The sequence below is a fragment of the Branchiostoma floridae genome, chromosome 15 (assembly GCF_000003815.2).
Source record: "Branchiostoma floridae strain S238N-H82 chromosome 15, Bfl_VNyyK, whole genome shotgun sequence".
NCBI classification, from domain to species: Eukaryota; Metazoa; Chordata; class Leptocardii; order Amphioxiformes; family Branchiostomatidae; genus Branchiostoma; species Branchiostoma floridae.
Genome location: NC_049993.1, coordinates 15,977,136 through 15,993,051, shown reverse-complemented (window position 1 = coordinate 15,993,051; position 15,916 = coordinate 15,977,136). Strand labels below are relative to the sequence as shown.

Genomic DNA, 15,916 nt, shown 5'->3' with positions numbered 1-15,916 from the left:
TCTCCGTTTTTTTAACAGATTAAGATAGTTATGTTCACAATGAAAGTATATGTATTAAGAGCACAGAAAGAATTTATTTACTCTACTCTACTCTACTCTACACTACTCATAATGTTGAAGGTCAAATTTGAATATCATGGCAAAATACTCGTGTCGTTCCCAGGTGTCGCCTTTGTTGTCTGTAGTGCAGCGACATCCACCGACAACGTCTATTATTGCAACAGCCGTAACCAGTAAGTTTCATCGTAATGATGTATTCTCGTTCGTCTATCTGTCTAAATGTTTGTTTGTGTCTTATGTCTTCTTTAACAATACTTTTTGAACAGGGATATATAATCTAACGGAAGGTGCCGCAGCTATTGAAGGGATAGCAAGACATAGCAACACTAGAAGGAAACTCCAAACGCTTACAAGTGCTGTCACCAGTTTATTATTTTGAAATACTTGGCAATACAAAGCGTTGTTCTCGTCAAAATGTACGTGATATAAAGGGATACAAAATACGTTGATAAAAAAATCCTATTCATCAAAACGGACACTGCTTACTTTCATTCATCTTTTACGAAGTACATAAGTTACTACCGACTAGTTAGCTGCCTAGTGCCCACATTGTATTGTCCCTGTTGCAATTCAAATAAAGTAAATGTCAACGTGCATTCTTTCTGAACAGTGGACCAAAGATTTGAACTGCAGTTGTATCTACATAAATTGTAAGATATAGGACCATCGGACTGAAAACAGAAAAAACAAAACACGTTTACATAGCAATAAGCTGCAACAAAAGAGCAGGAAACTATGAGCTATCTTAATCTGTAGCAACAGCACTATATGAGGATCCTGCAATAGCTTTTCCTCGACTCTTCATCACATTAACATGTTGCCTTGACAGTTTTCAGAGATATGGCGATTGGTTTCTGAAATCGTTCTTACCGAAAAATACTAATAAAAACGCCGTCGTTTCTGGAAGCTACTGTTCCTCGTAGTCCATATATCTATGCATAAGGGTTGTCCGGGAAGAGCAGGAAGCCGGAGAAGCCCACGTACTTGCCGAACACCGTAGAGAAGGCGATGGCGTTGTCACTGATCATCAGGTACACCTGAGGGATTGTGGGTAAAGGAGAGGGTTATGGGTAATAAAGCTAGGAAGTTGGCTTTGCAAAGTAAGATCGATTATCAATATAACAAATCGTTTGTGGTCAATTCGTTTTAAAAGCTGATCAGTCGTAAGTGCTGTTTCGCCGTTTGCTTGTTTGGTTTTCCGACATGAGTTGGCTGGCTGCTGATGGTTACCTTGTTCGCTAATGTTACTTATTCTGGCAACATTAATTAGTTAGCTACTAAGTGCAAAGCTAGCCTGAGTATCATCCGTATTCTACCGGGGCTCCTTACACTCGCTACCCCTAAAAAATTTTTGTAGGGAAGTGAGTGTAAGGAACCCCGGTAGAAATAGGATGGTACCCAGGCTAGTGCAAAGCGAGACACCAACAACAACATGCATTACAAATCTGTAATAGGATCTGTCCTTGGTGCTGAACTGATATCAAAAACTAAAGGTTAGTGTATGTGTGAGTGAGTGAGTGAGTGAGTGAGTGAGTGAGTGAGTGAGTGAGTGAGTGAGTGAATCAGAGTGAGTGAGTGAGTGAATGATTGAGTGAGTGAGTGAGTGAGTGAGTGAATGATTGAGTGAGTGAGTGAATCAGAGTGAGTGAGTGAGTGAGTGAGTGAGTGAGTGAGTGAGTGACTGACTGACTGACTGACTGACTGACTGACTGAGGTATAAAGTTCCTCGTTCATTCGTTCATTAGTTTGTTCGTCCGTCCGTTCGTTCGTTCGTTCGTTCGTTCGTACGAAGGACAAATGTGTCCCACATGCAATGTAAAAACTCGCCATCCCCGTACCTGGTCCCGCTCGAACAGATGCAGCACGAGGTTGTTGGAGGCGTTTCCGGGGCTCGGAGAGGGGTTCTGCGGGTCCAGGTTGTCCTCGTACACCCCGGCCATCTCCTCCCCGTTCTTCCACAGGCCCAGGTACATCAGGTACTGCGCCGAGCGCTTCTGGCCGCGGAACGAGAAGAAATACGTGCCTAGAAAAATGGATGAAATACATAAACAACAATGAAACCACCAAATTGTTGTCTGGGCGTTGCAAATGTAGATCTGTTTTCAGTTGAATGGCCCTAGGGCAATTGTCGCCATCGTATAGTCAGCTGTGCATACAGAATCTGACTGCTTTGTTTTATGATCATTGTAGCTTAACTCAAATTACTGGTAACGGTCCTGTGTTAAAATAGGATGTGTGGGGCCATGTACTTTTTTCTTTTGTCACTTCAACACAATGTTTCTATGAAATTAAGAAGGGTACAAATTCATTATGAATTTTGCTTTTTTTTTTACACAAAATTGTGTCGCACTTACCACTAACAGGGGCGGTGAAGATGCCCGTCTCCATGTCGAACGCTCCACCGGCGTTACTGAACATGAAGTCGAAGGGCAGGATGGTGTCGTTCGGAAGTGGGCCGATAGGGGTCGTTCGTGCAACAGAGAAAGCCACCCTGTGGTTCTGCTGGGACGGCTGCGGGGGGTACGGGTAGGGGTCGACCCTCAGGCGTCTCGGTTGTTCCCTTTCGTTCATCTCCATTTCACCTGTAGAGAAGGATGTATTACGTTAATAGCCTGACCAAATTTGTAGAAACGCCTTGGATGGCCCAACCGTTTTACTGTCAAAACTGCCAACGAGAACAGATAGAATCTGGTCAAAAAATGGACAGGTGGTCATCGTAAACACTATTTATGCTTAGGTCAGATGCAAATTTGACAAATTGTCTAAGGGGCTACCAAAAAGTGAGTACATTGGCCATGTGGACATCGTGATGAGATGGTCATTTGTACAGGTTTGACTATAACGTTATTTTACGGGCTAAAAGCGATCATAGAGTGTCGTTTGAAATCAAGAGATAACTCTAACGAAAATCTCTTTGGTAATGCACAAGAAAAAAAGAAAGAAAGACAAAACGAAAAACGTCATATCTCATTAGCAAGTGCCTGGAAATAATGACACCTATATTGACCTCTGTCATACAGTCGACTAGCTCTAGCTCCGGTCGTACAGTATTTTTTAATCTCTAAAAGGTCACAAAATTGAAATATCTGTAATGACTCGGTCGTTGTTTTTTTTTTTTTTTTTTAGCTAAAAATCACATTCGACGGGGCTCGGAGACCGCGCACGTCTCGCTAAAAATGGTCGCGATCGAGAGAGCACCGGGAGCATTAGTGCTGGAAATATCTCTTAGAGCTCGCAGATCCGTCGGCTGGTCGATTTCTGCTGTTACAGAGACACTGCGTACAGTTTGTCATGTTTCGTCATTCTAGCCTGGTACTAAAGTTTGACGGTCTCTTATTTTCATCCTGTCCTATTGGAGGAGACGGAGAGACTCGGGAGCTATATAGGCCGCCGTCATTCCTCAATTCAAGAAGCACCAAGAAGAAGAAACAGAACATTCGCAATGTGGAAAACCACATCTCATATCTATATCACTTACTGTGGTATGTCAGTCTGCTGTCTCTGCGCGGCTCTTCGTCGCACACCCACCGACACTTCGGCACCGCGCTCGCACGTGCTGCCCGGAACCCAAGACTCCCTACCATGGCCAGCATACAGAGAACCGTCAAGCGTACAAACTCCATGTTTTACCACAGAAGTATTGGTTCAGACAGAGTCGTTGCACACCCGTAGTAGAGTCTCCTGGAAGAGTGATGCGGGAAAAGTGAATCTCCCGCTTTTATGTGTGTCGAGGTTGTCTGTCACATGAGCATCCTTTGATCCCGGCGGGGTGCCCCGAGAACGCATCACAAGATGTTCCCGTGCTTTTCTTTAATTGGTACAGTACTTCTTTTGTTCTCTAAAATAACGTGACCTACTCAAAGGACACACGTGTGAGTTCTTTACATAACATCAAACAAATATTTACTCTATTGCCCTTTTACAAACATTGCACGGTCAAGTCTCCGTGTTTAAACGCCAAATTTTGACTTTTACTTTCATACCTATCATCATTTTCTGTTGATTCCAACAGCAAAACGTTCGTGGTTTCGAGTTTCCTTTGAGTTGTCATGTACTATTGAATATATTGCCATCGGATTGGCACTTGTACGGTCGTGTTGTCCCATCCTTGCCACAAAGTTACGCTCACAACTTTTCAATGCGCGTAACTTTTCCAGCCTAAGTCCCATTCATTTATCACCAAGAGGCAAAACATTACTTAACTGAGCAGTACATTACAATACATAGTGCTGTGCATGATTCAATATCAGCGCAGTCTGGTATTGTACAAGTAGGCTTGAAGTAACTGTGAGGTGTCGACATTTTTGCACCTTAGCTTTTGAATCGCAAATCATCTGAAGCTAGAAGCTGGGAAATGCGTAGTTTTCTCAAGGAAGTTATATAGATATAGATAACGTCCTTGGGTTTCTTAATTGTTCCTCCACATTTAGCTGTTAAGCGATGCAAAAGAGGTCATGGGGCGTCTTCTTGAACAAATACAATACAAGTGGACGCCCATTATACAAGCGGTTCATCACAACCCATCTACACAATAGACTCTCCCTCCGGTCTATCACATGACCTGCTTGTGAGAAGACAAATGGACTGGTCCATTTCACCAAAAGGTAAAAAAAAATGTTATATAATCAAGGACGTTCTTGGTATAATACGGCAAGGTTTTCCTATACATATAAAACGCCATGTCTTCGTATATTCATTCTTTAGCTTGGCATAACTGTGTCTAAAAAGTGCTCATATGTACATGCAAAACGACTAGTGAATAGTAATACAAATTCGAGAAAACACAGTGGATTCGAGAATTGTGTCCTGCATTTTCAAGTGCTCATTAACATACTTGTTGGTCCTTAGTAGGCGTTCACTTCGCTTCCGCTATGACAACCTAATTTACGTGGTTGTCTATTATAGTTATTCATATCTTATGCAACAGAGCCGTTCAGTTGTCATTCTGATTCTGTGGTTTGTGACGCCTTACGAGATTTTCGGGACCAAGTGAAACGTCTCACGTGCTTTTGTCACATTGAAAATAATTAGACGTAACATCAAAACATCGCGACGTTGTAGACTAGAGTTATGATGGAGGCACACGCCCTGTCCCGCGAAGACGATTTGCTGGAGAGAACACCGCTTCTCTCCCACGACCTTCCTCCAAGCTACAGCCAGCACAACGGCTCGCATCCCCGGCAGTATGGCGCTAAGGTACGGGACAACAGTCCGACACGGGAGCCGTGGAACAACAACAGTGTGCCTGTCTGCATCACGTTCTGTATCTTCATGGTGGAAGTGTGCGAGCGGATCGCGTATTACTCCATCGTGTCGAACCTCGTGTTGTACTGCACCAGAGACCTGCATTACACAAGGTAGGACTTTTAGGAGTTGTGTTGAAATGTTGTTATGTAAATGGCCGACTTTCTTTTGTTTTTCTTGCAAGGACCAATATAGAATCAACCTGAGCATACTAGATTACAAAAACATGTTGATATACGAGGGGTGGTCATAAGTTCTCGGCCTAACCCAGAAATAATAAGCACAACTCAAATTTTGAGCCACAACTTCAATTTTTATCAATATCCGCCAAATTTCAAATCATTGCAGTCGTTACTGTACGTATACAGGCATTCGTTTCTTGCAAATCAGAAGGTAAGTGGCGAGAAAAAGTGGTGTGAATTGTGATCAGACATGTGTGGGTCGAGTTCCCCATGCCGTAAATTAACAAAAGACATTGTCAAAATGTTTGATAATGATTCTCTTCCTATTTCAAGCAAAAAGAATTGTCTGAGAAAGTGTCTGACTTCCAGCAGCGCAATTTGACCCGCACACCTCAGGTCAGGTTAATTATCCACGTTTTTTCCTTCTCCCTTACCTAACATTACTGGGTGTCGCCTGTAAAGTAATGATCACAATAATTTGAATTTTGGTACATATTTCTATAAGACTTTATACCTGACATCTATGCTTCGAAATCTGAGCTGTGCTTATTATTTCTCGGTAAAGCCGAGGACTTATTGATAACCCCGCGTACATGTATAAAGTCTTATATAAATGTGTACCAAAATTCAAATTATTGTGATCTTTACGTTGCAGGCAACACCAAATAACATTAGGTAAGGGATAACGAAAAAAAGTGGACAATAGATCTACGAGGGGCGTGCAATTAGTAATGGTCCTGACCCATTTCCCATAGCAGGAGATTAATGAAACTTGGCACAGTTATTAGTCTTTCTCTTCATAGGAATCACCCAGAGTTATGCATTTCTCCCATCGTTTGATGCAGCTCTGGACACCGATTTTGTAGGACACCCCAGGTTAGTCCTCCAACTGATGCCTCATCAATGGCACAAGAGGGACGACCAGGTCTGGGAGCTGTTTCCACAGACTTCCAGCCACGTTTGAATTCAGGATGCCAGCGTTTTACAAGGTCATATGATGGGGCATCATCACCATAAGTTTCATTTATTTCATCAAAAGTCTTCTTTGGTGTGCGTCCTTTCAAATACAAAAACCGGATCACTGCGCGACACTCAACTGGTTCCATTTCACACCTGGTCCATTTCGCACCTGACTAAGTTCAAACACCAGTAAATCAGACACCACAATTAGTTCAGAGCTGTCTTTTGCAACATAACCCATAGAGATATGAATTGTTACACATACAAAATTTCATTTAGATCAGACAACTGGAAGTGGGTCAGGACCATTACTTATTGCACGCCCCTCGTACAACCTGAGGTGTGCGGGTCAAATTGTTAATTTATGTCAACAATTTGTGACATAGGTGAACATGTATACCAGTGTTTCTATTTACCCCTTATGTCACCTGACAAAGATTGAAGAGTCGTCTACATACCATGTGATACACAGTAATTAGACATGTTGAAAAACCGGTTTCTGTGGCAAATGGAGACAAAATTACAATATCCTGAAAACAAATAATACGTTTTATGGACTAACGTTTTGGTAAAGGTTTGCAATTAATCTTTCCTGTTTTGCTGTTGCTAAGCAGGCACAGTAGGGCAATAAAACATTTCGTTTGTGTCAGGAACCTGAACAAATCAACATTATAGTCTTTTAAAGCCTACCATGTGGATGATGACATACTTTAGAGGATATATTACTGCATTTCTCTATATAGCCGGCATAACCGCCCTTACATTTGGCGTAACACACTAGCTTCGCAGACACGGCAGCAGCCGGTTATATTACTAGTACACTGAACGACCTGTCACAATTTCCCTGGTATAGACTGGAACAACTTATGTGTGAGCCCAAGCGCTCCCTATAGTGCACTTTCTAAGCATTTTTTAGAGTTAACACATGACTTTGGGCTGGAACAGGTTGTGGATCAACCAACCCGTCTCAATAACACCCTTGATCTTTTCTTAACTAATAATTCATCACTTGTTGAAACTTGTTCTCTGATCCCAGGTATAGGGGACCATGACGGCATCCCAGTTATTACTGTTAATGTTAAACCTAAGAAAATCAAACAAAGCCCCAGGCGTGTTTCACTCTGGAAAAAAGCTGATGAAACCGCCATAAGAACTGAGCTACAGGAATACAGTAATAATTTAGCTAAACGGAACATTGACAACTGCACAACAGAAGAGCTTTATAATGAATTTGTGGACAAAATCAAGATAGTAATGGATAAATATGTCCCATCCAAAACTGTAAACAATAATAATTTTTCACCTTGGATTAACAACAAGGTTAGGAAAATACATAAGAAAAAACAGCGAGCCTACAACTCTTATCGTAAAAACCCAACAACTGAGAACTTGACTAAATTCCGCACTATTCGCAAACGAGCAAAAAAGACTACCAGACAAAACTACCGTAAATATGTAAATTCTATATGTTCTGATTCCCCCAAGAAGTTTTGGTCGCACATCAAACACTTAAAACAGGATACAACTGGGATCCCCAGTCTTAAGCAGAAAGGTAAGCTAGAAACAGATAACAGAAACAAAGCTAACATCCTTAACAACCAATTCAGCTCTGTCTTTACACGAGAGGATGAACACATGCCCCACCTCCCCCGTAGTTCTATCCCCACTATGCCTGACTTTTCCATCAATGTAAACGGAGTCACCAAACTCCTGAAAGATCTAAATCCACACAAAGCAAGTGGACCAGACGGCCTACCAACAAGGATCCTCAAACTAGCAGCTGCTGAGTTAGCCCCTGCTCTGACTATTATTTGTCAGAAATCACTTGAAACTGGCCAAATCCCTTCCCCATGGCTACACGCCAATATCTCTCCCATCTTTAAAAAGGGGGACAGGACTGATCCTGCAAATTACCGTCCTGTTTCTCTCACATGTGTTTGTAGTAAGGTTATGGAGCACATAGTGCAATCACAGATGATGGATCATTTTGACAAATACTCTATATTATCTGACAAGCAGCATGGGTTTAGGAAAAAGCGTTCATGTGAAACTCAACTTATTTTAACTACAACTGACTTAGCCCATTCTTTAGATACCAGGTCGCAGACAGATATGATTATAACCGACTTCGCAAAAGCTTTTGACAAAGTACCTCATGATCGCTTACTCCTAAAACTCCAAAATTATGGTATTAGGGGTAAGGTACTTCACTGGATCTCTAATTTCCTCAAAAATCGTAAACAAAGAGTGGTAGTTGGGGGAGAGCACTCAGAGTGGGCAGAGGTAGTCTCTGGAGTGCCCCAGGGTACTGTGCTCGGACCACTAGTGCACTACTGTTCTTAGTGTACATTAATGACTTAGCCGACAACCTCAACTCTAACATCCGACTCTTTGCGGATGACTGCGTCATTTACAGGGAGATAAACAGTGACAGAGATCACACCCTCTTACAAGAGGACATCAATACATTAGATACATGGCAAAACACATGGCAGATGAAATTACACCCGGACAAATGTTTTGTTATGCGTTATACCCACAAACGTAAACCTAAACTTTACGACTACAAACTAGGAAGTCATGTTCTAGCCGAGACTAACAACCACAAATACTTAGGAGTCACACTCAACAACCAGCTCTCTTGGTCACAACACATACAGTACAGTGCTTCCAAGGCTAACAAGACGTTAGGCTTTGTGAGACGCAATCTTTATAACTGCCCCAAATCAGTCAAAACAAATGCATATATATCCCTTGTTAGACCACATTTAGAGTATTCCAGCGCTGCCTGGGATCCATACCACAAAGAGCATATTGCTAAGTTAGAGTCCGTTCAAAAAAGAGCGGCCAGATTCGTCACAAATTCGTATCATAGTTATGATAGTGTCACCAAACTTGTCTCTGACTTGGGGTGGGATACTTTACGCAACAGAAGGACAGCAAATAGATTAACAATTTTACAGAAAGCAAGACACCATAAAGTAGCCCTACCGGTCGAAACTCAGCTAAAGCCTGTACCGCGCCAATCGCGACACTCAAATCCAAATTCTTACAAGGCTCTACCTTTTCACAAAGACTGCTACAAACATTCCTTCTTCCCACAAACCGTGAGAGACTGGAACTCCCTACCGTACGAGGTCACGGAGATCACAGACGCTCCAAAGTTCAAGGAGGCAGTTCTCCGACGCCTCAGGGGACATTAAGGCGCAGCACTCCCCCTGGACGCTTTGCCCCAACTGAGGGGCGTTGTCCAGTATCCAATCAAGATCAAGATCAAGACCTAACTTTTGCACATCTATCTGCAAGTCTTCTTTGATACTGTCCTGTAAAGATGCCCCTACTGTGCTTTGTGATAACATATTCCACTCTACGATAGTTCTGGGAAAATACAAATTTTTGAACGCATCAATCCTAGGTTGGTAACTCAGGTACTTGACTATTCCTTGGTCTTATTTGACCTGGTATTAAATACTTATCAGTCGATCGGTACGTCCACCAGTTTATTGGTCATCATGCAATGTCTTAGCATTTTTCTTCTGTCTTCAAGTGTCATCCACTATCAGGTCTGTCTTCATTTTGGTAACATATGCTACACATCTATCGCTATATTATGTTGTCTTATGAAGTACGGAAGCGGTCATCATCAGTCTGGTGTTTCAGTGGGTCGTGCTGCCTTTCGGTTGAGTCAAATAGTCTGTTAAAGCCTATCATAGTCTTTTAAAGCCTGCGCAGATGACGACGTATATTACTGTATTTACCATACTATTGCTATGTTGTGCTGTCTTATACAGTACGGAAGCGGTCAGCATCAGCCTGGTGTTCAGTGGGTCGGGCTGCATGCCTTTCGGTTGAGTCAAATAGTCTGTTAAAGCCTATCATTGTCTTTTAAAGCCTGCGCAGATGACGACGTATATTACTGTATTTACCATACTGAATCTATTGCTATGTTTTGATGTCTTCTACAGTACAGAAGCGGTGATCATCAGCCTGGTGTTCAGCGGGTCGGGCTGCCTGCTGCCGCCGCTAGGGGGCTTCCTGGCCGACACGTGCGCAGGGCGGTACCTCACCATCGTGGGGAGCGGGCTGCTGATGGCGTCTGGTAAGGGCCTTTTACAGTTGCCTCCAATTTTACTAGTTTTATACATACTTTTTAGTAGAAGTGAACCCTCAGAATGTAAAATTGTCCTTTATGACGATGGTAAATTGAAATACACCTTGTCTTTTGCTTTGTACCTTTTTATGCACCTTTTCATGCACCTTCTACAGTTGTCATAAAGTTAGTGGTATTATACGTACACTTCTAGTCGAAGTTGACAAGAAGTGAATATTAAGACGGCAAAGAAGTTCATTTTGACATTGATCAATGAAAAGTGCGCATTCATTAATTCATGATTTATTTTGTACCTTTTTAAGTACCTTTAACATTTCCTTTTCATTGGAATCATAAACAACAGTAACAAGATGACACACTCAAATTTAAAAATCAACCTCAACAATATAAATGCAAATGGACTGATAAAAAGAAAATAGATACCAAAAAAGAAATACACACACATTACTTAGCAATTACTTAGTACTTACTGTGGTTAAGAAAATGTCAAAGCCCATTGACATTAGTATAACCACTTAGATTTATTCTATCACGCACCTACAGAGCAGGATACAGAAAATAAATAACTTGACTTTTCAAAACATCATCTGTTTTCTTCCGAAGGAATGGCTTTGCTGCCTATCGCTGCCTTCCCCTACGTGGAGTATTTCGGTGAGGAGTCGGACCTCGGACAGGAGACGGAGAGGGGCGTGTTCCTGGTCGCGTTGTTCCTGGTGGTGATCGGGCAGGGCGGCATCAAGGCTAACGTCGCGCCGTTCGCGGCACAGCAGGCCTCGGGCATGACCATGGAGACAGAACGGAGCTTCTTCAACTGGTAGGTCGTTCAGTGCACACTCACTGCATAGTGAAGTTTTTCCCCTATGGAACTTACAATGGTAGCATTAACACTGAACACCAGTCCTATAACGAACTTAACATTTAAAGAGGACACCAGTCCTGTATGAAACTTGATATTAGCACTGTACAAACAATCCTGTATGGAACTTACAATGGTAACATAACGCTGAACACCAGTCCTGTATGGGACTTAACATTAACAATGGACCAGCGAAGTTTATTAATGCTAGGGTCCCATTTGAACCGACCAGTGCCAATAAGGGATGTAGTCCCGGCCGGGCTCCGGGTTATGTTCCTGTTTGCCGTGTAGTTTTTTGTCTAATTATTTATGTTGATAAGGTATCGATAAGGCCCAAAGGAAGAAACTCAAACTGAAACTTGTTTCCCTGCTAAGGTTTTTCTGGATGCTGAATCTCGGAGCCGGGTTCTCCCTGTCCGTGATCGCGTGGATCCAGCAGGACGTGTCGTTCTGGATCGGGTTCCTGATCCCCGTCCTCACCACCGGGATCACGCTGCTCACCCTCCTCACATGCCGATGTGCAGGCCGTCTCAACATGGAGGAACCAAAAGGTCAGACCACCTCACCTATCCCCTGACCTCTGTATGGGTCGTTGGGGCACCATGACTCCATCCACTATTCTCCTCCACCTGTCTCTGTCCCCTGCCGCTCTTATGGCTTCTGCTAAACTCAACCTGGTCCATTCTCTTATGTTGTCTTTCCAACGGTTCCTCTGTCTTCCTCTCAGAGGTCCTATCAAAGGCCAGAGGTCCTATCAAAAAATCAGTTTTAGTACTAGTTATTGTGAGGTGCAGTGGCTGAGTGAGTAGTGTGTTTGCATCGCATTCGGTTGGTCGTGTTGTCAATGTATACCAAAGACTTAAAAAACGGTACGTACTGATTTCTCTACTTAGCACTCATTGACATTATTTGGGAAAGAGTGATGTAGCTGAAGACATTTTAACTTTAACTTCAACTTTGTTATAAGGCCTTGCGACACTATCAGTTATTAAGTTCACAAACGCAGTACCTCCGTTGGTATTGGACTGGAACAATGGGCCGGAAATAGCAACGGTTGAGAATTCGCTGTAAAGCTAATGTTTAACTCATTCTCACAAAATACGTTTTCCTCTATATAGGTAGCGCCGTCTCTACTGTAGTGTTGATCTTGAGCGATGCTGTCAAGAACAGAGTGAGGAAAGGTTCCCATGGTAACGACGGCCAGGGCATCTTAGACTATGCAAAGGTAATCAATTCAGAAATAACCTTTCAACTGTGAAATCTGACTGTCTGTCCGTCTGTCTGTATTTCAATCTGTCTGTGTTTATGCTTCCGCGTATTTGTGCTTAGCATAACTTAAGAAGGTCTGGATGAATTGTAATGATATTTGGCATATGGAGCTTGATCAGTTGAGGCCTCTAGCTTGTGGCTGTCCTTTGTAATGAAGCAGAACTGCTATCGTTTGTTTTGGAGCTATGCATATGGTTTTCACGACAAATACCTTTTTATTTCAGGAAGAATGAATGAATGAATGAATGAATGAATGAATGAATGAATGAATGAATGAATGAATGAATGAATGAATGAATGAATGAATGAATGAATGAATGAATGAATGGTTTATTGAAAAACGATATACCTCGCAGCCAGAGGCTGAATTGCGTATACGGTACAAGCGTGGCACAATAACATGTCTCAACTTATCATACACTTTAAAACTTTAAGACAACTTTTGTCTTAATTGGAACATGAATACAATCGACTATTCACTATGGCACAATAACATGTCTCACCTTATCATACACATTAAAACTTAAAGACAATTGGTCTTATTCGGATCATGCTCCAATGATGTTCCAAATAAGAAGTGGTGTAGGCTTAAGGACCAAAGTTCAATTTGATCATTTTGTTGATGTGGTCTCCAGGAGCAGTTCGGTGGACGCTGGTGTGAGACCAGGGTCGATGAGGTGCGAGCTCTCGGCAGGATCGTGCCGATCTTCCTTCTCCAGATCATGTACAGGATCGTCTTCTTCCAGGTGAGGAAGGTTTTGTCTGTTTGTTATATGTCTTTGTTTATATGTTTACATGTTTGGATTATCAAAAATCTATGTAGAGCTAGTACAGTCATGATAGAAATAAAATACTTTAATAGGTGGCGCTGCAAAGCTGGTGACTACATCAAATTCATTCATTCATTCGTTCATTCATTTATTCTAGATGCAGACGACCTACTTCCTTCAGGGAGAGCGGATGGATCTACGTCTGCTTAACAGTGACGAGGACGACTCTGGGGACGAGCCCGGGAGCGTGCCCGTGGCGGCGCTCAACCTGTTCTACGTCGTGCCCGTCATGGTTCTCGTTCCCACGCTGGACAAGATCGTGTACCCAATCCTGGACAGGAGAGGCATACAGCTAACCATGCTCAAGAGAATAGGTGATATTTTTGTTTGTTTGTGTGTTTGTTTGTTTGTTTTTAAACTTTGTTTCCTTCTTTTGTTTTAGTCCAAACGTTAACGTCTAGGTTACGTCTAAGTGGAGACGAGAACTTAAGAAGAGGTTACGTCATTTGAAAAACAGAGTAAAAATTGTACTGTCTCATTGTTGTACGAGACACAAGAATGCCTGCTAATTTTTTTTAAACCAGTCTTTTGTACAAATCTCTACTTTGTCTTAAAGTCAGTGACCTTCACAAGTTACGGCTGTGGTTTGGTTTCAAAGAGCGATTTCAAAAGCTCACAACTTCACTTTCATTCTATAATCTTATTGCCGTTTCTTTATGCAGGTGTTCTTCATAGTTGTATGTAATTATTGTCTCAATCCTATCACAATGACATTTCTTTTGTCCGGTAATATAGTCTGCTCATTAGGTTGGGTTTCGACTTTGTGTGAATGAACGCCATCGAATAATTTTCACGTCCAGGAATCGGCATGTTCCTCGGCATACTGTCCATCTGCGTGGCGGCGTTTGTGGAGATTGCGCGAAAACAGAGGATGGAGGAAGATGGTGGCTCGTTCGAGCAGACTGTCGCGGGGGAAGTGTTCGAAGCCTCCACCCTAAGCATCTTCTGGCAGGTCCCACAGTTCACTCTCATCGGGCTGGCGGAGGTGTTCGCTATGACAGCGGGTAAGGGCGGTTTGTTTGTAGGTTTGTTTGTTTGTTTTGAGCCTTTTCGTTGACATATTGAGGGATGAGGTAAGGGTGGGGTGATTTTGTGGGCGAACAGCGTAACTGAGCAGGCCGTGAATGGATCCTAATGATATTTTGTATGGGAGTAGGTGAAGAGGGGCAAATTCGAATACAGAGGTTTTTATGGTACATGTGCTATGAGAGAACAGTAGGCTTTCATATCTCATGTTCTGGACATACTCTGCTTATGATTTTTTGTCAAATAGACGATTCATAATTTCATTCCGAAAAGAAGCTCCAGTGTCTTTCAGTTTCAGTTCTGATGATGTAGCATAAGTGCGTGAGGTTGTCCACTAATATTTACCCTCTTGTCATGACTTTTGTAGCAAATGCCTCTTGCTTTCGAGAAGAAATCGTACAGATTTAATCCCGTTTTAGACTATCTAACACGGCCTACTGAACTCCTATATCTTTCGTAAAACCATCCCCTTCCCACCTCCCCTTCCCGCCAGGAATCCAGTTCGCGTATACGGCGGAGGCTCCCCGAGACCTGCGCAGCCTGCTACAAGGGTGCTGTTTGACAAATAACGTTTGCTTTTAAGAAGACATTATAAAGGTTTTGGTCCCCTAGTTGTAAAAAAAAAACGTCTCTTTCGTTGACCCCTTCCCACCTTCCCTATGGTTTAATATTCCAGTCAAAAGCCTAATACAATGTATTTGGGGCGAATACAATGTATTCCAGGGCCTAATACAATGTATTCCTCTAATACAATGTGTTACATCCACTGTATTACTCAAATACAATGTATTACAGGTTCAAATACAATGTATTTCACGGATACAATGTATTCCAGGGGCAAAATACATTGTAGTGAGCCCAATACAATGTAGTGAGCCCAGTACAATGTAGTGAGCCCAATGCACTGTAGTGAGTCCGATACACTGTACTGATGCAAATACATTGTAGTGAGTCAATTACATTGTAGTGAGTCAAATACATCGTAGTTAGTCAAATACATTGTAGTATGTCCAATACACTGCACTGAGTCCTACACAGTATTCTGAGTCGTATACAATGCATTTCAAAGTAAATTACATTACATGCAGTACCACTTCCCTCCGCCAGGGATGTAGCACTCCACTTGCTCAATATACAAGGGTATCATAGGGGATCTGGGTATCAGTAGGAGAAATTCGAAGAATGCCACGTGCGACGCCTGCATGCAGATACGTTTCGACTTTTTTTTCTAATTTCATGTTATATTGCTGAACATCCATAATATACAGGGACCAACAAATACTTATTTCGCCCCACACTGATTTTTTGTGCATGTTAGAAAATGTACCAAGTGTCTGCTAAGGTACATTGCTGTGGCCTTGAACTCGTGTTAAGGGAT

At 42.3% G+C, this 15,916-nt stretch overlaps 3 protein-coding genes across 3 annotated transcripts; 2 read left to right on the top strand and 1 right to left on the bottom strand.

The window, feature by feature from the left end:
• Nucleotides 1-407: 407 nt before the first annotated feature.
• On the bottom strand, nucleotides 408-3,831 carry LOC118432477 (caprin-2-like). Its single transcript, XM_035844065.1, has 4 exons — nucleotides 3,539-3,831; nucleotides 2,415-2,642; nucleotides 1,899-2,083; nucleotides 408-1,097 (listed from the first exon to the last, which is right to left on the bottom strand). The coding sequence occupies exons 1-4, from the start codon at nucleotides 3,681-3,683 to the stop codon at nucleotides 993-995; spliced, it is 663 nt and encodes a 220-aa protein (XP_035699958.1). The 5' UTR covers nucleotides 3,684-3,831; the 3' UTR covers nucleotides 408-992.
• A 993-nt stretch (nucleotides 3,832-4,824) lies between these two features.
• On the top strand, nucleotides 4,825-10,770 carry LOC118431543 (protein NRT1/ PTR FAMILY 5.15-like). The gene is made up of 3 exons (XM_035842784.1): nucleotides 4,825-5,417; nucleotides 10,412-10,551; nucleotides 10,751-10,770. The coding sequence occupies exons 1-3, from the start codon at nucleotides 5,131-5,133 to the stop codon at nucleotides 10,768-10,770; spliced, it is 447 nt and encodes a 148-aa protein (XP_035698677.1). The 5' UTR covers nucleotides 4,825-5,130.
• Nucleotides 10,771-10,853: 83 nt separating this feature from the next.
• On the top strand, nucleotides 10,854-15,120 carry LOC118431542 (solute carrier family 15 member 4-like). Its single transcript, XM_035842783.1, has 7 exons — nucleotides 10,854-11,371; nucleotides 11,789-11,964; nucleotides 12,532-12,638; nucleotides 13,318-13,428; nucleotides 13,610-13,826; nucleotides 14,313-14,516; nucleotides 15,032-15,120. Exons 1-7 carry the CDS (start codon nucleotides 11,163-11,165, stop codon nucleotides 15,118-15,120), a joined length of 1,113 nt encoding a protein of 370 aa, XP_035698676.1. The 5' UTR covers nucleotides 10,854-11,162.
• The last annotated feature ends 796 nt before the right edge of the window (nucleotides 15,121-15,916 follow it).

Bases quoted from the DNA above. Each gene is read 5' to 3' on its own strand.
- LOC118432477 (XM_035844065.1), bottom strand. From the start codon at position 3,683: ATGGAGTTTGTACGCTTGACGGTTCTCTGTATGCTGGCCATGGTAGGG. The intron at 2,643-3,538 runs GTAAGTGATATA...CCTTCTCTACAG, and splicing joins CAGCAGACTGACATACCACA to GTGAAATGGAGATGAACGAA. The intron at 1,098-1,898 runs GTACGGGGATGG...ACAATCCCTCAG, and splicing joins ATCTGTTCGAGCGGGACCAG to GTGTACCTGATGATCAGTGA.
- LOC118431543 (XM_035842784.1), top strand. From the start codon at position 5,131: ATGATGGAGGCACACGCCCTGTCCCGCGAAGACGATTTGCTGGAGAGA. The intron at 5,418-10,411 runs GTAGGACTTTTA...TGTCTTCTACAG, and splicing joins AGAGACCTGCATTACACAAG to TACAGAAGCGGTGATCATCA. The intron at 10,552-10,750 runs GCCTTTTACAGT...GTACACTTCTAG, and splicing joins GCTGATGGCGTCTGGTAAGG to TCGAAGTTGACAAGAAGTGA.
- LOC118431542 (XM_035842783.1), top strand. From the start codon at position 11,163: ATGGCTTTGCTGCCTATCGCTGCCTTCCCCTACGTGGAGTATTTCGGT. The intron at 11,965-12,531 runs GTCAGACCACCT...TCCTCTATATAG, and splicing joins CAACATGGAGGAACCAAAAG to GTAGCGCCGTCTCTACTGTA. The intron at 13,429-13,609 runs GTGAGGAAGGTT...CATTTATTCTAG, and splicing joins ACAGGATCGTCTTCTTCCAG to ATGCAGACGACCTACTTCCT.